The sequence below is a fragment of the Pagrus major genome, chromosome 13, assembly GCF_040436345.1.
Source record: "Pagrus major chromosome 13, Pma_NU_1.0".
Lineage (NCBI taxonomy): Eukaryota > Metazoa > Chordata > Actinopteri > Spariformes > Sparidae > Pagrus > Pagrus major.
The window spans coordinates 6570537-6592829 of NC_133227.1; the positions used below are offsets into that span (position 1 = coordinate 6570537).

The 22293-nt window shown below is 40.2% G+C and overlaps 3 protein-coding genes across 5 annotated transcripts; 2 read left to right on the plus strand and 1 right to left on the minus strand.

The window, feature by feature from the left end:
* Positions 1-926: 926 nt before the first annotated feature.
* On the plus strand, positions 927-9416 carry LOC141006875 (uncharacterized). Of its 2 annotated transcripts, none has more exons than XM_073479164.1 (10): positions 927-982; positions 2818-2879; positions 3055-3738; positions 4080-4733; positions 7505-7608; positions 7764-7875; positions 7979-8069; positions 8335-8406; positions 8513-8662; positions 8876-9416. In XM_073479164.1, exons 2-9 carry the CDS (start codon positions 2839-2841, stop codon positions 8651-8653), a joined length of 1899 nt encoding a protein of 632 aa, XP_073335265.1. In that variant the 5' UTR covers positions 927-982; positions 2818-2838; the 3' UTR covers positions 8654-8662; positions 8876-9416. The 2 variants fall into 2 exon arrangements, with proteins under 2 accessions (XP_073335265.1, XP_073335266.1); XM_073479165.1 differs by lacking the exon at positions 927-982 and adding an exon at positions 1020-1043.
* Positions 9417-11951: 2535 nt separating this feature from the next.
* Positions 11952-13059, plus strand: LOC141007285 (SH3 domain-containing kinase-binding protein 1). Its single transcript, XM_073479631.1, has 4 exons — positions 11952-12038; positions 12115-12329; positions 12435-12503; positions 13041-13059. The coding sequence occupies exons 1-4, from the start codon at positions 11952-11954 to the stop codon at positions 13057-13059; spliced, it is 390 nt and encodes a 129-aa protein (XP_073335732.1).
* Positions 13060-13785: 726 nt separating this feature from the next.
* lipia (lipase, member Ia) lies at positions 13786-20574 on the minus strand. Of its 2 annotated transcripts, none has more exons than XM_073479683.1 (11): positions 20483-20574; positions 19952-20035; positions 18041-18411; positions 17841-17949; positions 16948-17049; positions 16721-16810; positions 16426-16593; positions 16068-16157; positions 14897-15005; positions 14632-14805; positions 13786-14520 (listed from the first exon to the last, which is right to left on the minus strand). In XM_073479683.1, the coding sequence occupies exons 2-11, from the start codon at positions 20007-20009 to the stop codon at positions 14436-14438; spliced, it is 1356 nt and encodes a 451-aa protein (XP_073335784.1). In that variant the 5' UTR covers positions 20010-20035; positions 20483-20574; the 3' UTR covers positions 13786-14435. The 2 variants fall into 2 exon arrangements, with proteins under 2 accessions (XP_073335784.1, XP_073335785.1); XM_073479684.1 differs by lacking the exon at positions 20483-20574 and adding an exon at positions 20205-20222 and having other exon boundaries at positions 14343-14520.
* Between the last annotated feature and the right edge of the window lie 1719 nt (positions 20575-22293).

The window sequence follows — 22293 nt, forward strand, 5'->3', positions numbered from 1 at the left end:
AACAATAAAATGTACAACTGGAAGTTCTTTGTTTTTGTTTGTGTGTTAATGTGTATTTGTTATTTAGCAGTTGATTGAATGAAGTGAGATTAGGAAAGAGGCAAAAGACTTCAGAGTGAAAGAGATGCCCAAGTAGCTAAAACGAGTGCAGTCTGATACCTGTGCAATAAATCTCACAGCGCTGTCAAGGAGCTTATATTGTTTATACTGTTTCTCTGCTTTCTCAACTTTATTGTCATCTCAGAGGCTGTAGTGTTTGGTGCTGCTGAATCCTATTGGGTTATACTTTAAAGTGTTTTTAAAAATCATTCCACCCTCAGTGAGATAAATGGCGAGGATATAGTAAAAAAGAAAAATAATCTCTACATCCTCCAAAGTGACCTTAAAATTAAATAAAAACCAAAACAGTGTAAACAGATAGTGGACATAAGCTCCATGAAGGTTGGGTTTATTGCAGGGCTGTTGTATTAAACAGCATAAGTTTAAGCCGTACCTAATAAACTGTGCAAAACAAAACAACAATCTGTTATTCAAACGTATTGTATTTTACTATTTGTGATGTAAGGTTCATACTATTTTCCACTAAGTAGCCTGTTAGAAATACAATTATTCCAATAAAAGGTAGAATAGGGAAGAGCCACATCCATTTAGAAGAGTGTATTGATTAAATTTTTCCTATTGGTGTCATCAGCTGGGAGAATCAATAAAATTCAGATTAACAACATTTTAGAACAGGATTGTCATTTCAGAAGGAAACAACTGTGGAGTAACAGGGAGACCAAATTTACAAATTACAAAGAAAACACGTCTCAGCCTCCCAGCAGCTTGCGACGACATGTAGTTCCCACTCCGAGACAGTAGGTGGCGCTTCGGTTTGGCTGTCAAACGCTTGAAGGGCGAGGACGGTGCGACGAGTAAGTAGGAGAAGCTCAACTGTGTCGAACGTAGGTTGGCTTTCATTTCATCGACGCTTGTGTATCTGGTAAGTCGCAAGTCAGCCAAATAATTTAATTCAGCTTATTCGTGGTTCAAGTTTTCGTTCCGTGGGTAAATTTATTGAGTTCTGTGTTTTGTTTAATGAATGTCATTCTCTGAGAGCGGCGTCTAGCAGCGTTGCAAACTAGCGAAACACCCAGGCTAGCTAACGGCTAACTGGCCTTAGCAACAAGATGAGGTTGTTTGCGCTAGCGCGACCTGCGTTTCCACGTTTGCGTTGCTAAATCTAAATCAGACCGAAAGATTTGGGTACTTCACTAGTGTCGCTGCTCACCACACTAGTGTAGGATTAGATTCGCCCACAGAAAGATCACGATGACCGAGCCGTGTTATTTTGTAAGCCAGTCGCTGCTACCAAAAATGGAAGCAGGATCTGCCCAGATCCTTTACCAAGATGTGAGGCTCAGGACTGAAACTGACCCGACGGCGGCTCTACGAACATATCTAGCCTAACTAAGAGGTTTACATCCATGTTGTTTAACGAAACAACGTTGTGCGATATTTAAAACAAGCGCTTGTAAAGAAGGCCATACGTTTTATTTTCCGATTTTGCGTCTCATAACAGGAGATTTAAGTTAAATAAATTGCAGTATTTGAGATATTTATCCGCGTTTGTGTTTATTTTAAGGCCCATATTTTATTTAATTATTTCTACGGTGGATTGTAGGCAATCGAATTACTTTAATGCTTTTCCATATTGTCAGGAAAAGACAAACAACATGCTCTGTAGTGATGATTAGTATCTGCTATTGGTGGCACTGTGGCAGCTTTGTTGAGAGAATTGCACCGTGTTGAGGACAACAACAAACTCCTGGTTCGGGTGCATGTTGTATAACAGTAACAGGAAAATTAAATTTGGGACTTTTCAATATGTGCATTAAAAAATAAATACTTTTATTCAAACATCTGGTTTAAAACATTGCCCTTTTACTAATGGGGCAGGCAGCTGGAATACAGTGAAGTTTGTCTCTTCTGTAATCTTTTATCTAAGACAGCGCTGATTAGGTTAAGACTGACTGAAAGGTCAACTCTGATGAATTGTTCACACATTGCTGTTGGTGGGCTTTAGCAATGTTTAACTTTTAAGAAATATGCACTTTGTACCATTGCTTGTAATATTTTGGAGTTTGCTCGTTTGATGTACGCCCAAGTTTTGATTATATACTATTAATGTAAAATGTACACACTATGTTGTTTTTAATTAAGCAGTAGGGTAGCATGATATATAACCGGCTCGATGATGGAAAATCTATATTATCAGCTATAATGAAAGTCTAGCTGCTTATAATGACTTAAGGAGCACTGCATCTAGACACACTGATATGTGATGTATGCACCTTTTTTAAAAGTTGATTTGTGATCTGTCAATAAACCCAGAAGTAAAAGAAGGAAGAGAAGAACAAATGCAGTATGCTATTGTTACCCTCTTGACGTCAAACTGCTGTGCCTGGGAAAAGCCACAAGGTGCAAGTTAGAGAGCCAAATATATTGTTGTTGGTGTGGAGGTTTTTTATGTTTTTTTTTATTTTTTTATTTACAGTTACAGAGGAACACAACTTATGGGTAATGGGTGATTTAGAAGAAACCGAAACTTAGCTTTACCTGGTACTTATTTTCTATGGGATTACTTATTAATGCACAATGGACTTTTGCCAAAATGACTGATTTGGTCTGAACTCAGCCCACACATATGCTTGGTTAACTGGCGCAGCTTCAAACTGTAGTGCTCGTTTCAACTAAGGAGTCAGGGAAGGTCAAAGATTGCTGTTAGTTGTAAAAGGAAAAAAAAACTGTCTTAACTCTGTTTTCTTTTTTCCGTAGATTTTTCAATTGCTTTCAAAGATGGTCCGACCACATTTTGGACCACCACGCCTAAAGCCCAGGTAAAGTCTTTTTTTATTATGCGACGTTGCCCCCAGATACTTTGGTGTTATGGTCATGGGTACTAATAGTGATTTAAGCAAGATGCTGGTCCTTGTTTTTGCATTAATGGTATTTTTTAAGTTTCATTATATGTCGTAATCCAACAAATTTCTGTTTTTTCTTGTGTCCTATCAGACCTTATGGAGATGGTCATGGCAATGGTCCGAATGAAGGGAGCTACAACCCCAACTCCAAAAATCGAAGAGATGCCCAGGGCTACCCAGGAAAAGCTCCTTTTAACTCGAGAGACTCCAGAGGTAGAGGACGCCCCCCAATTGTCAGAAGAGCCCCCCTGATGGGAGAGCAAAGGGAGCCACGTTTCAATCACTGGAGGTCCCCAAATCAGGATTCCTATCAATCGTACCCCCCCAAAATGGAACCACACCATAGCCAGAGGAGGCCTTCTCCATCGAGGTCAAACCGGTCCCCCCATGTCCAGCATCAGTCATCCTCTCGCAGTCCTGCACAAGGATCCCCTGGTCAAAGGGGTCCGCCTTTCCACGGCCATCCCTCAGGTCACAGGTCACCCTCCCCAAGACATTTTCGCAACCACTCAGCTGACAGGAGGCCTGGTTCTGCACCAGCCTCCCAGGGCTCCTTTAGAGGCCATAAAAGGCAGCCAGGTTTTCTGCATCAGGAGCAGCGGAGTCGAGACCCACGTGGGAATTACAATCCCAGAGAAAGGCCCCATGAGCACTCAGGTCATGGCATGAAGCGCTGGAACGAGGGTGGAGCGTTCTCTCATCCACACAATGGAGAACACGGGCCCTCACAGAGGAGCCCCAGAGAGATGCATGGGAGAGGCTCAATGCCAGAGAGGTACAGGAGTGAAGCCACAATCCCAGCTGGGTAAAATTATTAAAGAGGAGTCTTAAAGCTGGCCCAGTCCTCCCTGTCACAGGGGTCGTAATGATTACCTCTACTCTTCCCCAGCTCATAGTTATTAGAGGGGATTAATGGGGTCTGATGTAAATGTGGTTTCACCTGCCAGTGAGAGGAGTGTTACATCTGTAATTGCTTTACTTCTCCTACCTGTTTCATTCTGTCATGGCATTATGAAGGGGCTGCATTAAGATAAAAGTTAAAAGTTCCGCCTTCCACTTAACATGGCAATGGATCTGTCATTGTAATGATTTCTCTATTGTTTGATGGATATGCAGGTGGTCATCTGAACAAGACTCCAGGCGGCAGCGAGGCCCAATGGAGAGGCAGGGCAGCAGATCCCACAGTAGAGAGAGGGCACAGGATGTCCCTCATCTGCCCCCTTTCAGATCCCCCTCATGGAAAGGAGGACCATCACCGTCATCCTCCTACCACAGGAGTCCTCAGGAGAGGCAAGTGGCAGGACCCCGCAAGAGGAGGATCTCAGACATCAGCATGCCCTCTTCAGACCCTGCACTGCAGCATGGCAATCCTAAATACCCCAGGAGAGAGAGACCCCAGCTGCTCAATATTCCCAGACCATTTGGTGGTAGGCCATTTGGTGGTAAACCTTTGTCTCTAAGAGATAAAAGCTACCTAGTTAAGGGCAGACAAGTTCAAGCAGAGTCTCTCATGAGACTCAGAATACCTCCATCTGTAAAACCCAGGCCTCGCCTGGGCGACCCTGCCTCGCGGGGAAATGTCAGCTCTGTTCTTGCTATCAGGAAGAAACGTTTCCAGTCAAATGCAGCTCCCCTGAGAAACCTGGAACCAAGGAGGCCAAAACCACAACATTCACCTTCAAAAGAAGACAGCAGTACCAGCAAGTCTTCAAGAGACTCTGACACAAGCAAAGAACAGGTGGAGTCTCGCCGGTCCTTGAGCACACACAGGTACGGTATTTTCCTTCTAGCACTGTTCGCAGGGGCTTGATGATGATTAGGAGGTCAAGAAAGAATGTCTATGTGAAGGGGGTGCCAGCTGCGGAAAATGGAGATGTCATGATGAGCTAAATGTGCAGCACTGATTCAGTTGATGAAACGCTGCAAAATTTTCAAATGCCACCCTGTCTGCTTGCTGCCAATATTTCAAAATATCCTCTATCAAGTCGGCTGAAGAGAAAATGCTCAGTTACGCACCATATCACTAACACCAGCCTGTGTTAAAACCTGACAAATGTGTTTTTTGCCACTGAGGAGTGTGGAAAAAATAATTGATCTGTGCTGTTGAAGGATTCCTCAGTTTGCATTTTATGCTCTTCAGCATGTTGTGAAGACCCCTTCATCCTCGATAGAGGACAAAAGCAAATTGAAGTTACAACATGTAGTGTAAAACCACAAATCTGTAAGGAAAATGAGGACATGAAGAGGACTGCACTTAACATGTAATCTGAAATTGCCATGCTGCCCCTTTTTTTTAAATAATTGCAACAAATCAGCCATACGTGGATCTTGGGGAAAGAGATGGATTGAATGGTGACTGTTCATGGCACTAAATGAAATGTAAGGCCGCAAAGTTACAAGTCAAGTGACATATTTGAAGAAAGTCTGCGCTGTGACAACTTGTTTTACTTTCAAAACCATTACAATGACAAGATGGATGACGGTGATTATTGACAACAGAGACAACAAAAACCAAACAAGAATGAAGATGAATTTCTGTTGAAGGCAATTACCAGCCACCATCAGTTAGATGACAAAGTGCCCCAACAATCATTTTCACTGATAAATTGTTGATATTTCTGAATAGATTGTTTCTGCACATCACTATGCCAATAATGAATAAGGAAGTTTCAGAGTTATAAAACTTCAGACTTTAAACAATGTTAAAAACAAGTTAAATCCAAGACAACAAATTCACCAAACAATTGATCTTTTTGACTAATATGACACACCAGTCATCATACGCTTTCATCAGATGCATACTGAAATGCACACATGCATTGTAGACCTGGAGTGGACTATTGAAGTTGAAATCAGATTCTTGCTGTGAATTAATTAATGCCAGAAGGACTGGCTCATCGCAATCTGCATCACCTGAAGAATGAAACTTTGTGGAACAAGCTGCATCATTCCCATTTGGCAGAATGAGGAGGAGCCAAACTACTACCAACACTACATATAGTGCATCTAAGCACTGGAGATTTCTGCTTCTCTGCAGTCATAAGACCTTCAATTCGTCAAGCATTTGCCACATCAAAGCTGGAAAATTCTCTTGAAGTATTTTGATGAAGTAGGAGTCAACCCCGCAACTGTAGCGCCAATAAATGGCCATTTGTATTTTATTCATACCAACAATGCCTGGCCCTTTTACTTGTCAGCAAAAAGATAATGTATGAAGTGGCTGAGAATACAAAAGAAGACTCTACATCAAAGGACAAGACACAAGTGGTGAATCAGGACTGACTGAAGAGAATGGATTTAAAATATATGAGGACAAGGTGAAAGATTTGCAAGTGGCCAAAATTGAAACTTGATACTGTGTGGGGGACAGAAGCAAGATCAGTCTGGTCTTTGCAGTCTCACAATACCACCATTTAAAATTCAGCGTGAATGCATCAAGGCTGGTCCCACAGGTGAGCACGTGCTGTGGTCAGTTCCTGTGTCTAATGAGACATGTGACCTGAATGTACCCCGAAGGAAATCAGAATATTCTGTAGCCGCGTTACAAGGCTGATGCGAACATCGTCCATCTCACCCGAAGTCTCTAGCCCAACCTGCACATGCCAACCCGTGAAGACATTGAAAGTGTGATTGGAAAAAAGATGTCCTCTGCACATTTTTCCACTGTAACTTAAAACTATTACATGAAGAAAGGGGAGCACTGTGCCACCTCCTTCACTGTTTACTGCAGAAACATCAGATTATCACCTTTTTTTAAGAAGAGATCATTCCGAACGACCCAAATTTGAAGAAGAGTAGGAAATATAAAGGAAAAGAAGTCTCACTTGCAGGAACTGCAAAGCTTTTAAAAGGAGCCTTGAAACCTGGACTTGTTTGTGGGAAAGACACTGGATCATCTTTTAAAATCACAGCTCTGGAGAGAAGCTGTTATGATGATGCAATCATCAACCTGGACGTGTTTGGCCGTTTACTTCAACTATAGATGTCTCCAAGATCCAAAGCTCCGTTTACTCTCTGAGCATCTTGTGAAACTTCTTGAATCATGAAACAAAAAGAACAACTTGGAACGACCTGATGAGACAACCTTCTGAAGTCCTCCTGTGCGTCACTGAGGGATGATAGAAGATTTGGTGATGTGATCTAGACCCATATCTAAAAGTTCTCGCCCATATTTGCCTGCTCTAACAGTCGCTGAGTAAATGAAGAGAGCTCAGATTGATTCAGGGTACAAAAATAGGAGTAAAGAAGCATGGACATTCCATGATTTTTGTAAGTACCCATACAGTATGTGATGCGTATGATCATTTGTCTGCCTGCAAATCAGTGCTGTTCATTACTGGTTTAAAATTGCTTTACTTCTAAGAGTTGACAGGGTGATTTTATTTACTTGCAATCTGATTCCTTTAAACACTGTGATAACGCAAATGATGTATTGTTATTGTATCCAGGCAACATTTAAAATGTTCATACACTGACAGAAGCCACAGATGATGCTCTGATAGAAATGCTGATTAACTCTGCCACCACTGATCTCTCCCCAGATCGTCTCCCATAGAGAAACGTGACCTTGTTGTTTTGTCCCACTGGGACTCCTCTTCTAAGGACGGCTCACCTCGGAAATCTCGCAGCCCAAAACCAAAAAACGGTAAGTTGAGGTTTTTTTGTCATCACCTGTATTGAGAGGGCTATCCATAGGACAGTATCTGTTGTACAATTGATTTGTTTCAGTGTCTCACGTTTTATGTACACATTTTTAAACCTTCAACTACGTTTATCATCTCCCCTCCTCTTCTTTTGTAGAACGCTCTTCAGATTCAGATACCTCACCAAACAGCCGACTCTCAAAGACGAATGACTTCAGGTCATCGCCTGACGAGCGAAGACGCAACTATTTGGATAAAAGGATGTTTAGGTACATGCCATAAAATGTCCTTTTTCCTCAATTTTTGAAACAAGGTTTTAATTCCGTAGTGCAGTCTTTCCTGTTTCTGATGTTCTGTTTTTTTTCTTTGCAGGCCATTTAATATGATGCAGGACAACCAGAGACCTGTGAGGCCCTTCAGGAGACCAGGACCAAGATCAGGACCTGGACCCGGCACCATGCAGGTGAGTGAAACATGTACTGCATTAGAAAGACTATGCAGAGTTTGTCCTGGTAATTCGAGACGCTAAATCATGAAATAGTATTTTTAAGTTCAGCCTAAGGAGGCATTATTGAGAACAGCTTTTTCAGCCTCCTGGTTGTGTATTGGCCTCATAAATCAGAGTCATATGATGACAGTTGAACTCTTGACTGAGTAACAAAGTATGTAAGCTGACTTAATTTGGCAGCGTATTGTACATACTCAGCCTTCACCGTTGTGTTTTGCAGAGACCCAAGTTCCCTGGTGGTCCACGGAAACCGTTCCCTGATCTGTCTGGAAATATTAGAAGACCGCTCATGGTATGCATACCCTCCAGTGAGATCTGTGGTCGCCCTGAGATATTAAGTTGCTCATTGACTTATCTTTCTTAATAACCAATATTTGATTTTCTTGTGTTTTTAAAAGGAGAGTATAGTGCCACGTCCCTTCCCAAACCAGAGGCCAGTGTTCAGAAAAAGTCAAAGTATCATGTCTAAATACCGCAGCATGAGAGTGATGCGTCAGCGTCCGCCGTACAACAGAGGACCCAACCAACAGCGCTGGTGACAACCTCCGGTAGGTTATTATGATGGTGTGGCAGTCAGAGGGGAGTTGAATATCATTCTTGAGGCCCTCAGTAGGCATTAGTATGAGTTTGGCTGTTTTGCACTTTTCATTCATTCACTGTAAAGAAATCTTGATTCATCATGACATAGCAATCTATAATTTACTTATGAAGCTCTTCCAGACATGTTGTATTCAGAGGAGTCTCTTGATCTCTCGGCACAGGTCCCACACTCTGCAGACATGATACTGGAAACTGGACACATCTCATCAAGATCTTCTCTGCTGGGTGGACTGCACAAACCCTTCTCATTAAATTCCCACCTTGCCTGTATATTGTGGAAGTGTTCTTGCTTACATTTGTTCTCTGATAAAAGTGTTTCAGTTGCATCTTTGAAGTACTGTGGTACTTTTGTTTTAGAGTCTTTGTAACATATGCCATTACATTATCCTGTCCTGCTTTTTTCAAGTGTATAATTATTAGACATTTGCGAGATTTGTGATCTTGGCGATCTTCATTTTACAGAAAAAGTTTTAGCATTTTGTTTGTTGACCAGCAGCAATCGGTTTTGTTCAGTCCATGAACTGTTTAATCTCACTCTATTGTTTGTAAAGACTTCTCATGAGATTTTGGATTAATCATGGGTGTTTTTGTTTAGAAACTGCTGCTTGTCGAAAGACACTTAGATACTACTTGTAAAGCTTGTATAATCACATGTTCAGTTTGTTGTTTGAGACTTGAAATAAAATGCGATTTAACAAGCTCCATCTGAGATGTTTTTGTTTTGCTTGTAGATTTGGACAAAGGACAGAAACACTTAATCATTAAAGCATTTCCCTTATCTTGCTAGCAAATCAGTTTTATGTCCCCAAAATATGTATCAAAGTTGTTCTAACTTAAAGAGAATGTGTCTTTACAAAGTTCAAATGAGTCTTTCTTGTTTCTGTGAAAAAGAAAAGATTGCTGTACAATTTTAGTATGTCCATTAAGTTAACTCATGTTTTGTAAAAGAATGGTCAGTGTGAAGCAGCGGGGCTGAGATACCCTCACTTTTAGTTCCTAGTATGGGTCAAGCTCCAAAAACACTAGGTCCTACATATCCCATAATGCAATTCAATTGCCTTAGGCCTTTGTACCTTTTCATTAAAACTTCAACATGGGTGTATTGATCAGTGTGAAGGGATACCATGCTTGATTCTGGGGTGAACTGTCCCTTCTAAGTAACCGAAACAATGACTGAGTTTTCACAATAAATGCAATTTCTGCGTTCTTTCTTCTGCCCAGTTTAAACACCAGTTTTGTGTAACTCCACCCCAGTTTGTCCCTTTAAACATGACTCTCGCCCTTCACCCTGTGACGCCCTTCCCTCTGCCCCGGTGATATTTGTGAGCAGAGTGGAGCTCCTCTCTGTCCTGAGCTAAACTTAGCCCTGACTGTACCACTCCTCATCACAACATACTCTGCAGACCACACTGGGTTACAATGGACGGTGTCGTGTTACTGCAGATGCTGCTGTATCTCACCAGTGACGCCGGCCAGACAAGGTGAGTGTGTGCACCAGACCTTTAGCTGACAATAATCTGGTAATTGATTACTCTGTTTACTAATGGCTGTATGATCTGTCACTGGGATCCTTTCTGTGCATCGGTCCCAGCATGTGTTGCATATTTGCTCACTGCTGTGGCATGACACACACAGCTGTCTCCACTGTCCCACCCAAATGTAGTTCCCCTCATTTATCATCTCAGTATAAAGTACAAACTGAAGTTGCTGGTATATTATGATTGTTCTGCTGACTTGCTCCAATCTGTCATTTGTAGATGTAGACTTAAAGACTCTGCAGGTTTTTCTGTCTTTCACTCTCTCCACTTGTATTCCTCTCTGTCGTGATGGGCAGCTATAGCTCAGCCCTCATTCCTGGTAAGCCTCGCAACTGTTGTTGTCAAGTCTGTTGCAACATAATTTAAAATACTACCATGCTTGAATGCTGCATGTAAAAAAAAAGGGCTGAATGGGAATTGAATCACAAACATGTAGGCTTATTGCTTTAAAAAAAGGTTGAAATTCTTTGTAGTCATGGGTTTGAATTAGTTCTGGGTTTTAACATTTAATTCTCTGTTTCTCTCAAAGAGACTGAAGAGTTTGATTCAATTGTGTCAATCGCGGAGAGGCTGAATGAGCAGGTAGCTCATGCTGCAGATGAGAGGTTACAGTCAGAGCTTCAGACTCTGGGAAGTATACACTTTTGATAATTGTTCTCTTCAATTAAAGGTGCAATATGTAAAAAAAATAGTTTTAAAACATTCAAAAACAATGTGAAGAAATAACGGTTTTGACGTGATGTCAAAAGTGCCTGTGTGATGCGTTGGAGTTATCTAATAGAGTTAGCATGCTAACCAGCTAGCCCTGGACCGTCCTGTCATGCCATACCAAGTTGTTTTTCTTGCCGGGTTTGGCTTGTGTCACCCCGGGTGTCATCCCGCTGTAACACCTGCTCAGCTTCTGGAGGTGGACGCTGACTGGAGCCTGACCTCCCTCTCGCGTGGGGCCATGCCATTCTCCTAACGGCCCATTATTCCTATTCCCTGGGTGATTTATTTTCCCACAAGTATTTTCCGCAAAGTCCCTCCCCTCCTCTGCCTCTGATTGACATTTCTTTCCTAACCCTCACAATCTAACCAATCATCTAACCCGAACCCTTACCAAGCAATGAACACTAACCAATCAGAGCGACTTTGGCCAGGTGTTGTTGGATACTTTTCAGACTATTGGGGTTACTTGGCTGTTAGAACAAGGCTAGCTGGTTAGCATGCTAACTTCAGTAGATATCGCTCCAACATAATACATAGCTGTCTCTGATATAACGTCAGGACTGTTATTTCTTCACACTCTGTTGATATTTTAGTTAATTTCTGAATGTTGTAAACTACAATACTGCACTACTACATATTATACTACATACTGCACCTTTAAATATAGCCTACTACTACTATGACTTAGAGTGTGTGGTCTGGTGTGTTTGTGTCCCATCTGTCCTTGGGATAAATTTAACTTTTCTAAGCTGCCTCATACTCACACGGCCACGTACAGAAGCAAAAGATATCCACCTTCTCACTTACTTGGAAAGGTTAAAAGGGACTTGCCCTGAAATAAATATGAGCAAAATGCTCTGACTTTTACTGACCTGAAGGCCACGTTGAAAAGTTTCTTTCTTTCTTCATAATTACAATGGGATGAAATATCCTATGATTGACTTATCAGACGTCTCAAACTAGACTTGACTTACAGGTAACACTCATGATGGAGGAGGAAAGAAAAGAAAACCAGAGTGAAGAGCACTCAGGAGAAAACTCTCAGGAAACAAGTCAAAATGGCTCTGCCCTGCCTGTGAGTATTAAACCTAAAAATGTAATCAATATCTCCGATGATGTGTTCTCAGGATTGTAATGTGTTATCTCCACAGGCAGCAGTAGCTAAAAGTGTGCCCACGCAGTCCCTCTCCACTCTGTTACCAAAGGCTCTCTCTGCCGTGCTACACACGACGTCTGCCCCGGGCCTCAACTCTGACCCCCAGCCCAGCAGAGGTCCAATCAAACACAGTCCACCCAACCTGGAACAACTACAGACAGAGCTGAGAGACCTGAGGGACCAGTTTGATCAGATGAAGAGTCAGCACAAGTATGGCTCTGTTAATATCATCTCCCATCCCGGCACCACTGCCTATGTTATAGTTTCAATCAGTTTTGTTTACTGCTCTAATTTGAAAATTATCTCGTGTTCCAGCAAAGAAATCAAACTGCTGATGAATGAGCTCGATGAGGAGAAAAGGATTCGCCTGACTTTACAGGTGCGGTGTGAGAAACAAAGGAATCCATGCAGTGTAGCTGCTAGAATGTTATTTTGTCTTAATAATATATAACAATATTTAAAATTGGGCAGAGTGACTGATCTAAATTGCTGTGGTGTGAGTTGCTGAGTTTTGGAGATGTCTGTGATAAATATGGATGAACACTTCCTTCTGTGCGGTGATACGATCAATGTTTGTAGTCCGGTAAGAAAGAAAATAGTTCCTACATGAAACTGTTCACAACACGGTCTGTGGATTAGTTTGAGTGACCAGTCATGATTTCTGGAAACAGACATCGCTGTTGAGTTTTTCAAATGGATTTCTTTTGGCACAACACAAGCCGAGTGCCACCCAGTTTCATTATATTGAAGAGAAATCAGATATCTCTACTGACAACTCACCAACTCACACCAAATAAATAATCAACAGCACTACAGGAAAAAAAAAGTAATTTTGATTTGTGGGGTGAACTGTCCGTTTAAGGTGAAAACATCAGACTTAATATCTTCGGCTCATGGTTTGATTTTTATGTTTTGTTTCAGATGGAGATTCAACGTATGAAGAAGCACATGTCTAAATGAGCTGAGCAGAGAGATGCATCATTTAAGATCCTGATTTGACACGTTTTAAAGGTCCTGTTGTACACACTGTTGTACACACACACTACACTCTGATACATCATACGTTTAAAATCTCATCCGTGCCTCTTTTTGAGGAAATGTTTTCGGATTTTTGTTTGACTGTGGAAAAGGCTGGCCGAGAAGTGTTTTTACTGACTCATTGCTGAAAGTGTAAAGGTAAGGGACAGCCGGAGCAAAGAAACTGTTCCCATCTGATGTCACGGTGAGAGGAGTATCTGCTGACCGGTGCATGGCGGTGTTATACATTCAATTTGTTTTATTTATTTTGTTGATGGACTCTGGCATCTTCAGCTTCCTGTGGTGGGGTTAGTTTCTGTTTACACTGGGAGCCAAGATTTGTAATGATGTTGAGGAGATCATTGCTGTTGAATTGATTTTCAATCATTTTCTCTTCACCTAGCGAGTAGAAAACATTTGACAGTGAAACAGACAGAGAGGAGGACATGAAATGCAGTTAATCCGCAGCCATGTGGGCATGTGAGCTATCATTTGTTTCAGATGTTATGTGGAGGAAGCTTCTATAACATTTTAGGTTCATGTAGTTTTCAGAAATTGAATAGTTTCCTTTTTGATTGTACAGGAAATCGACTGTTAATTCATCTGTTGTTGATGTGTAGCGTTGTGAGCTCATTAAAGATGTTGGACATTATTGACTTGAAATTTTTTTATTAATAAGGATAAATTTATATACACAAATAAATATAGTTACATGTTACAAAAAATCATGTTTGGACGTACGTGCTAGACAAATGACATCCAGTGCTTTAATGAAAGGAAGTCATGAAGGACCAAACAAAAGCTGTTAATACTTTCAGTCTTGATAAAACATTTGTAATTCCACAAAATTTTAGTTTTGATCTGGATATCATCAGTTTTGTCTCCCAGTCTTACTAAATTGTGACCTAAATTGACATTAATGGTGGGATTTTCAGAGACAAGCTTGAGGCTGGGAGGATGGAGAAAAAAAAGTCCACTTCTTAAAAAAAACAGCTTTGGTCTCATCCTGGTAATAACTTATCATCGGAAGTCATTTGAGATTAATTCATTTGCAAATGCATGAATGAGAAGTCTAATTCTGCCTGTTCTTTTTCCTTAAAAAAGACATACATATTCTCTTAAACAAACATATACGTACATAATATATCACATTTGATTTTTCAGACCACTTATGATCACACCGCTGCCATGTTTGATCTTCTGATATGCTGCTGTTTCAGTCCTGCACAATCCTGGCAGGACTGAAGGGTCAGCTTAATGTCTTCCAGCTCGAGCTGTGAAATCTTTTGACGTTTTGACTCAGAAGTTGGATTCTTCACAGGGAATGGGCCTGAAGGTGACCTCTTTATTCTCCTCAAGAAGGATGTCATATCGACAGAGAGGCCTGTGAAGGACAAAGACAATGTTTCTGTAAATTTTAGAGCCCACAGCTAGAACCATGTGTCTAATAGAGCACATTTCTAAAAGATATTACAAATCCGTATATGTTGCATACCTCTCCGCTCGTTCCAGATGTGTGAGACGGATTCGGAGAAGGCGGAGCTTATATTTAGGCATCAATACTTTCCCAGTGGAGAATTTGAGAGACACCTTTCTCACCGACTGGATGTCTTTGTCAAACTGGGCAAACAGCTTGGTCTCTGTGTACCTCTTGAACTGTGCAGCTTTACTGATGTGAAAAAAAAAAAAAACATTGATACAGAAAATGCAGTCATGTTGGTATATTTCCGGCCGAACTGATAAATAACATGAAGACTTACTGGTCAATGGTTGCCACTGCTTCTTCACCATTACCGTGAAGTTTAACAGTAATGTATCCCCGGTGCACATCCTGGTTCCATATCACCACCTCCACCCTGTAGTTTGTCACTGAGAGAGAAGATTGACATTTTTATTCAAATAATATATACATAATATAACATAATGGAAATTAAATGACCTGTCCTCTAAAACATCATCCTCATGAATAAAATAATGTCAGATGAAGTATGAATTAATTTTGAATTTCTTCTCATTTACTCAAGTGGTTGGCAATTTCACAGTTTTCCATCCTTTTCTTCATATTGCTCAAGAAGAAGAAGATACGGTGTAATGCCAGAAAATGTGGGAATAATCTGCATCCAAACTTTAAATGTAACTCATCTTGAAGGGGCACTGTGGGACTAACCAACGCTACTGTTGCTCTCTGTTAGTGGAGAGAGGCACTGAGAAAATGTGCACAAAGAAACCCACAGTCCAGCAGCATTAAACAACTTAAACAAATCATCCTCAGGCTTGTATAGGCAACAGAGAGAGGGACAGGGAAGTTCTCATTTATCATGTTACAATCCGCTCAGATATGGCCAATGAAAAAGTGACTAATACATAAATGTATGTAAACGGCAACATATTGCTGCATAATGCCAATATCAATGCCAATGTAAGTGATGGGGGACAAAATCCACAGTCCTTGTTAGGGAAAAAGCTGCAGCATGATTCAGCAGTCTGAAATAGATGCTGTAAATCTAGTTGGTATATTCCAAAGTTTCAGTCTTTTAGTAGGAAATTTTCTCTTTACGCTACTATTCCTCCACTACACCTCAGCATGGACACAGTCTCGGAAACACAAATAGCGAATTTACCATGAAAAAGTCTGGAACTTTGGAAGACGCAGTAAAGTGTTTAATGTATCTACATGAACTGATTTATCTTAGTTTGCCTTCTGTTTTTTCTCTATAAATCCCCGAACCTTTTTGGAAACATTTGACACTTAAGCCATAAGTAAGGGAAGAAACTCACTTTCATATGTTAAGCATCATTTCACAAAACTATAATATGCATTTTATTGTGTTTATTGTGTTGCGTTGCCACATTGAGATCAAGGGTTCCTGCTGTGTTTCAGTCTGTTTACTAAGATTATGATTATGTGATTATTAGTGTTCTGTTACTTACTGCAGAATGGAGAGACTTTATTTGTGGTGAAGTAAGTTTTTGTCTGGTTGAGTCTCAGCAGGACATCTCTCCACCGTGTGACGTCATAACCTGGATTAGAGTGAAACCGCTGAGTCAGGACCAACAACAATACACCGTTATCTCTGAAGACAAAAATAACACCACCACAGAACTGCAGGGGTCTTCAATTAACACATTATGAACAGTTATGAAATATGTATTTTCATGTGCAAAGTAGATACTTTGCACATGAAAATACATGTTTCATAACTGTTCATCAGCGGGGAACATCATTTTGAGGAGTGAAAACAGATATTATGTGTTTTCTTTATTGTGACGAGATAATCAAAGTACCAACCAAAGACAGGACATCCAGCAGCCCCAAAGCGGTCACAGTCCAAGCATTTACCATCCAGAAAGTCTTTGTAGGAGGAGCAGGGGAAGACCTTGCTGGTACACGTCCGATTCAAAGAATTAAGGTAGAGAAACACTGATCTCTGGTGGTCGCATTTAAAGTAGGATCCTCCTGTAAAGGGGATTGTTACCATACAGCAACGTTACATTACCAATAATATTAATCACCACGCGTGATTATAAAAGCCTTTTTTCTTTTAACAAAATGATGGTGGTCTTTGCATTTTTAAAGACCTTACCAGAAAAGATGGTCTTTGGGCAGCCAGGCTGGTCTGTTCCTCCATTAGCATAGAAGTCAATGTGACCCAGAGGTTCTCTGAAGCCCAGGGCTGTCAACACAGACAACACATGATAATAACAATCACAATTTTACTTATTTAAATCACATTTATACTCTTACAAAAAAAGTTCAAACAATTATAAATGACTACATGAATATATATCACAATATTTCAGTTTAACTGACCATCTATGTCTGTGTGCAGGACGTCCACAAACTGGGCGTCTTTGAAGTCCAAATGGTCCTCTGGAGGTGTGCCAGTGAACTGAGGCCCAGCAGGATCCAGAGCTGCAGAAATCACATTAGGAAAGCTGTAAGTTCATCCCCAAACCCAACATTAACTGGGAAAATAGCAGGCTGAGCAGACTGAAATGTTCACCTTACTGTCAGGATTTAGTCTTTTCCTTATTATCACTTTCTCACTTTTACATCAGTAGATATAATTATCAAGTCATTGTAATATTTGACCCATCTGACAAACCAGTATTGCTGTTTTCCAAACATATTTCATAATTTTTCTTTTCTTTTTTGGCATTTTTATACCTGATACACTTCTGTTTTGCATATTTTTATGTTGCTGCAGTAAAACTGTGACCACAATCCTCTATATCAGCACTTCACATCACCATGGGCCAAACCCTTTGTCAACACTGCTGTAACTGACAACGCACAAGACCGCTCTCCTAAAGCTGAGAAGTTAGTTTTAGGATTGAAATTAGAATTTTAGGTGTGAGAGAGGCATTTTACAGTCCAGAGATCGAAACAGAAATATTACGAATTATTTAAAAACTGGGGCCCTAATTCAGATATCATACTTCTTATATGGTGAAGATGGTGGAAGTGATCTGACAAAATGACAAAGACTAAAACTAAAAACACTTCCTGTTTATATTAATTTTATTTCATTTTAGTTAGTATTTTTAGTACACAATATCGTTTCAGTTAGTTTTTGTTTTTTGTCTAAAGTCTATGTTTTAGTTTTTATTTCATTTTATTAACTAATATGTTTTTCACACCTAGTTTTATTTTTTAGTTTTAGTGAACTATAATAACCTCATCCAGCATGTGCACACTCTTACCTGTAATTCTTCCAATCAACCCATTCAGGTTGGCGCCTACAAAGCCTGATATATGAGCCCCGAGACTGACTCCGATCATGTGGATGGAGCCCAGAGAGGCTCCCTGTTCCTAAAAAGATCAGTCATATGTTTTGTTACACACAACAGTCGATCTACACACAGCAGAAATGGTCTCAGTGAGCGTCGGATGCATCTCATACCTGCATCTTTTGAATAAAAGCTGTGAGGTTGTCGGCTGTCTTGTGTGTGTTCGCCACCGCCTTAAAGTAGTTCACATTGGCAGCTCCGTGGTTCCAGTCCACTACGATGACGTTCATGTCGTCCCTGGCCAGCAGCATCATTACGATGTTCTGCAGCCATGCCGGTGGAGATCCTGTGGGCCGGTACCCGTGAATAACGAAGGTTGTCGGTCTGGAGAGGTTAAACTGGGGGTGGGCGGACAGGTTGGTGTGGGACATGAGTGTACCACAGGTGACATTATCCCTGGTGTACAGCAGCAACCGAGTCTTGAGGGTGGTTCCAATGATTGCATGGCTGAGATCTAGATCTGTGAATTCATCACAGCTCTGAGCTGGGAGTGAAAACAGAAGTAGGAGCAGTCAGTGAAAGAGAAAAGAAGAATTTACAAACAAGACGTGAGCATTTGGATCTTAAGCATTGCTCAAGAAAGATTGCTTAACCTTTATGTATTTATGATCCACAGTTTCTGCCATCATCAGTGACGTCATCCCCATAACTATAAAATGACTCAGTGTGGGAGTATTCATACGCAACACAAGGCTGAAACTGTTCTCAGAAAGACAAGTTTGACTGGGAAATCAGACAATTTAGCAACAACGCAATGTGAAACTGACACTTGTAACCAAATGTTGTGATCGCTGACAAAGCCTTAGAATAGCAGAAGATGTGGTTTGTGACAAAACACAAGTAACACAAATGTCACATAATGTCAGAGGCAGGAAGTACAGTAACCAGAAGTAAGTAATTCAGAAAGTACAAATACTTCATTATACTTTTTTCAGGTATCCGTACTTCACTTGAGTATTTATTTTTCTTTTGACATGTACTCCCTACATTTGAACACAAATATTTGTACTTACTCCTACTCCTTACATTTTTAAAACACGCTTGCTACTTTAGTTTTAATGCATTCAAAGGGAATTATTCAATATTTATGACGCTCTACCAACCAAAAATGGGTATTTGACACGCTGGGAATCAGACTCAACAATCAACTATCTTTCTGGTGTGTTTATGAACAGCTCGGACAAATCCTACTGATTCTACCTTTAAGTTTAATAGTCTTTGAGTAAAGATGTGTGGACTTTTGCCACCTCTGCTTAATACAGCCTAAAAAAGAGTTATACGCCAGCAAGACTATGATGTGATTATCTTTTTCCAGTTCTGATCATTCAGCCAGAAACTGTCAAAACTGTTAGATTTCATCGATGCCACCCCACAAACTGCATAGACTGTTTTTTTCTCTCTTGCTATCGACCTGAGATTGAGTTCACATTTTATCACAGACAGAATTTTCACTTCCTGTTAAAAAAAACCCCCGCAAATGCTCAACAAGTATGAACTTCTACAGAGCCTTCTGTGCATATATTCACAGTCTGCCTTTTAAGAAATGACATCAGCTGCTCTCGGTAACAGCTACACAATAGATTTCAATTGCCTTTTACATAATTACCAAAGCAAGTCTATCAGCTGATAGCCCCTGTGTATTTCTATCAGGTGTCATTGGACCACATCGACGGCCATTGGCATTGGTTTTCCTTAGAAATTTCAGTTCCTCAAATGTTGCGTGACTGTAATTTTTTCCCACACTGTAAATCTTAAAAGTGGACTTTACTGTAAGACTGTTATTCACTAAGTAAAGAAGACTATTAAATCTAAGTTGTATGAGCTAAAAGGTTTGAACAACTTAAAATTATTAGTCTACTTTACGTGGTCATTTTGAGGTATTTGGTTTCCTTGTCTTTATTTAAGTAAAGTCACTTTTCAGGTTTTACAGTGCAGGAGTACACTCACTGTATACGTACTGGTAGAAGCGACTGTCTTTATGCGTGTGTTTGTGTACATTCACAATTCAGAGTGTTATGTTTTACCTTTGAATATTTGAACAGTTATCAGCAGGAGCAGTGCCACATAATGCCACAGGATCATGCTTTACAGCCACAAGTGCAAATAATCTGTGGACAGAGTGATCACAGTCACACCATTACATAAAAACATATCAGTCAGACCTGACCTGTAATATAATGAAGGGCAACAGGAGGAGAACTCTGTCTTAACACTTCAGACCATTAAAATCTCACTGGTCCGGAAAGAAGAAAAGAGGTCAGTTACTTATCTACTTACCCTCTAGTTTGTTGAAACTGGTAATTGATGAGTAGAACAAAATTATTTAAATCTCGATGACATTAGCTGGCTATAAATCAGCTTCTGGCTCCACCCACTGATATTAATTTCAACCAATGACACTGTGATTATAACTGAAACTGAAATCTGCAGAAACCTGCCACTAAGTTCTTCTGCTACATGTTCACTCAGGGTTCAGTGTGTTCCTCAGGTTTAACTTCAACAAAGTTGATAACAGTGACAAAGTATACAAGTCTTCATTTGAATCAGAGTCTTACCTTTGCTGTCAGATATTACTTCCTGGTCCAGTAGTGTCAAAGGTGTTACAGGTTGTCCTGTGTTTGTAGCTCCACATATTCAGACAGTATTCAGGAAGTGAGAGGAGAAACAGCAGAGCGATCCTCCCGCCCTGCATGCTCTCACAGGGATAACCACACCCCTTGCTCCAGGTCATTGTGCTCACAGGTGAAACATTCCTGTGAAGTCACTCCTGAACCGGTTATGTGACAGTTACTTGAATTTCTATTGAACTTGATTCTACAAAAACAAACTAGTTTTTGGATAATGAGCCCCATTCTTATTCATGTGCAAGAAATCAGAGTGAAAGTGAAGCATGTTAAGGGCATTTCCAAATACTCACTTTTACAGGAAGGAGTAAGGGCCCACTCATCTGGAGTCAGAGAGAACTTCACTGACATTTGTGACAAATTATGCAACAAAATTTTCAAACTCCTCACATCACACTGTTTATTCAAAGCTTTGGGACACTCAGCCTTTCCAGCCCTCATTTCTTCTGTTGTGTGTTTATCTTGTCTTGAGGTCTTAGAAGAGATCTTTGTTTGAGATTGTATTGACCTAACTCTCCTTCACCAGCTTTTGTTTACTTTAAATATGTGTATATCTGAGTATATGTAGGTAAAAGAGTGTCTATGTGGATGTAAGTGTCTTTGTATACATATGTTTTATAATAATTGTATTTTTTTAATGTAAAATAAAAAAAATCTAAAAGTCTTCATTCTAGGGTGAATCATCATCATCATTTGTTTTTCTGTCAGACTTGAACAGACTTGTTTAACGTGTAAAGTAAAGATAAGAAAAAGATAAAGATAAAATAAAGATAAAAAAGACTTCAGTCAACTTCAATCTTAAATGTTTATTTATCCTGGAAATGTCCTTGTTCATAAATCCTACATCTGTGAAAATGAATTAATCAAAATGAAAGTTTCCACAACGTGTAATGAGGATTAGTTTTCTAAAGCATATTTAAGTAATTAAAAAAGTATTTCAACAATAAGTATTTCATAAAAAATGTATTGATAAAATCTAATATGAACACGAAATACATCTACAGTTATAGTAAGAGTCTACAACCATGCTAGTTTTTCCATGAATAGGCACAGCAGTGCTTGGAGGTCAATGCTAATGTCAGCATACAGGACTGTATTAGTATCAATACTCTGGGGCACGTAAGGGGGAGGAGGTGGGGGGGTTGTGTACTTTTAAGTAGTCAAGAGTAGGAGAGAGTAGTCCGACTTTTATGGGAGAGCAGGAGGAGGTTTTTGTATTACTTTTTATTAACTCTTCCTCATAGCAGATTTAAATTTTGTTTTGGAGCTAGATGAAATGTTAAGGGTTCACGAATTCATCCTGAACATCCTGGACATTTATGTTTCTATCCAATTTAATGACTCATGCAATAATTTAATGCAACTGGCGCTAGAGGAAACATCAGTCAGCTTCATCCTCTAGGGACCATAAATATTTGTTTTAGACTGCACATTATATCATTTCACATAGACGTCACAATGTGTGCGTGTGCAATAGTCACAACGCAGGACATGCAAAGTCAAGTATGGCAAATTAACTCAAACGCGTGATGCTACAGCTTTTTTTCCTGCTTGATACAAAAGCAAAACTGGCACAGTTCTTATTTCCATGACTTATCTACAGGAGAAGACTGTCTGATATCAAACAATTAAGTCCAATTTAAGACTTCTTGGTGCATGGGATTTGTGCGGTTACAGTGAACAACCAATCGCAATCATACTCTATCAATCTTTCACACAACGCAGGTCCTACTTTGGTTTTT

Coding starts and splice junctions, on each gene's coding strand:
- LOC141006875 (XM_073479164.1), top strand. CDS start 2,839: ATGGTCCGACCACATTTTGGACCACCACGCCTAAAGCCCAG. Junction 4,734..7,504: donor CGGTCCTTGAGCACACACAG/GTACGGTATTTT, acceptor ATCTCTCCCCAG/ATCGTCTCCCATAGAGAAAC. Junction 7,876..7,978: donor TTGGATAAAAGGATGTTTAG/GTACATGCCATA, acceptor TTTTCTTTGCAG/GCCATTTAATATGATGCAGG.
- LOC141007285 (XM_073479631.1), top strand. CDS start 11,952: ATGGAGGAGGAAAGAAAAGAAAACCAGAGTGAAGAGCACTCAGGAGAA. Junction 12,039..12,114: donor AAAATGGCTCTGCCCTGCCT/GTGAGTATTAAA, acceptor TTATCTCCACAG/GCAGCAGTAGCTAAAAGTGT. Junction 12,330..12,434: donor CAGATGAAGAGTCAGCACAA/GTATGGCTCTGT, acceptor CTCGTGTTCCAG/CAAAGAAATCAAACTGCTGA.
- lipia (XM_073479683.1), bottom strand. CDS start 20,009: ATGATCCTGTGGCATTATGTGGCACTGCTCCTGCTGATAACTGTTCAA. Junction 18,412..19,951: donor AACTGTTCAAATATTCAAAG/GTAAAACATAAC, acceptor TTTCACTCCCAG/CTCAGAGCTGTGATGAATTC. Junction 14,806..14,896: donor GCAGTGGCAACCATTGACCA/GTAAGTCTTCAT, acceptor TTTTCACATCAG/TAAAGCTGCACAGTTCAAGA.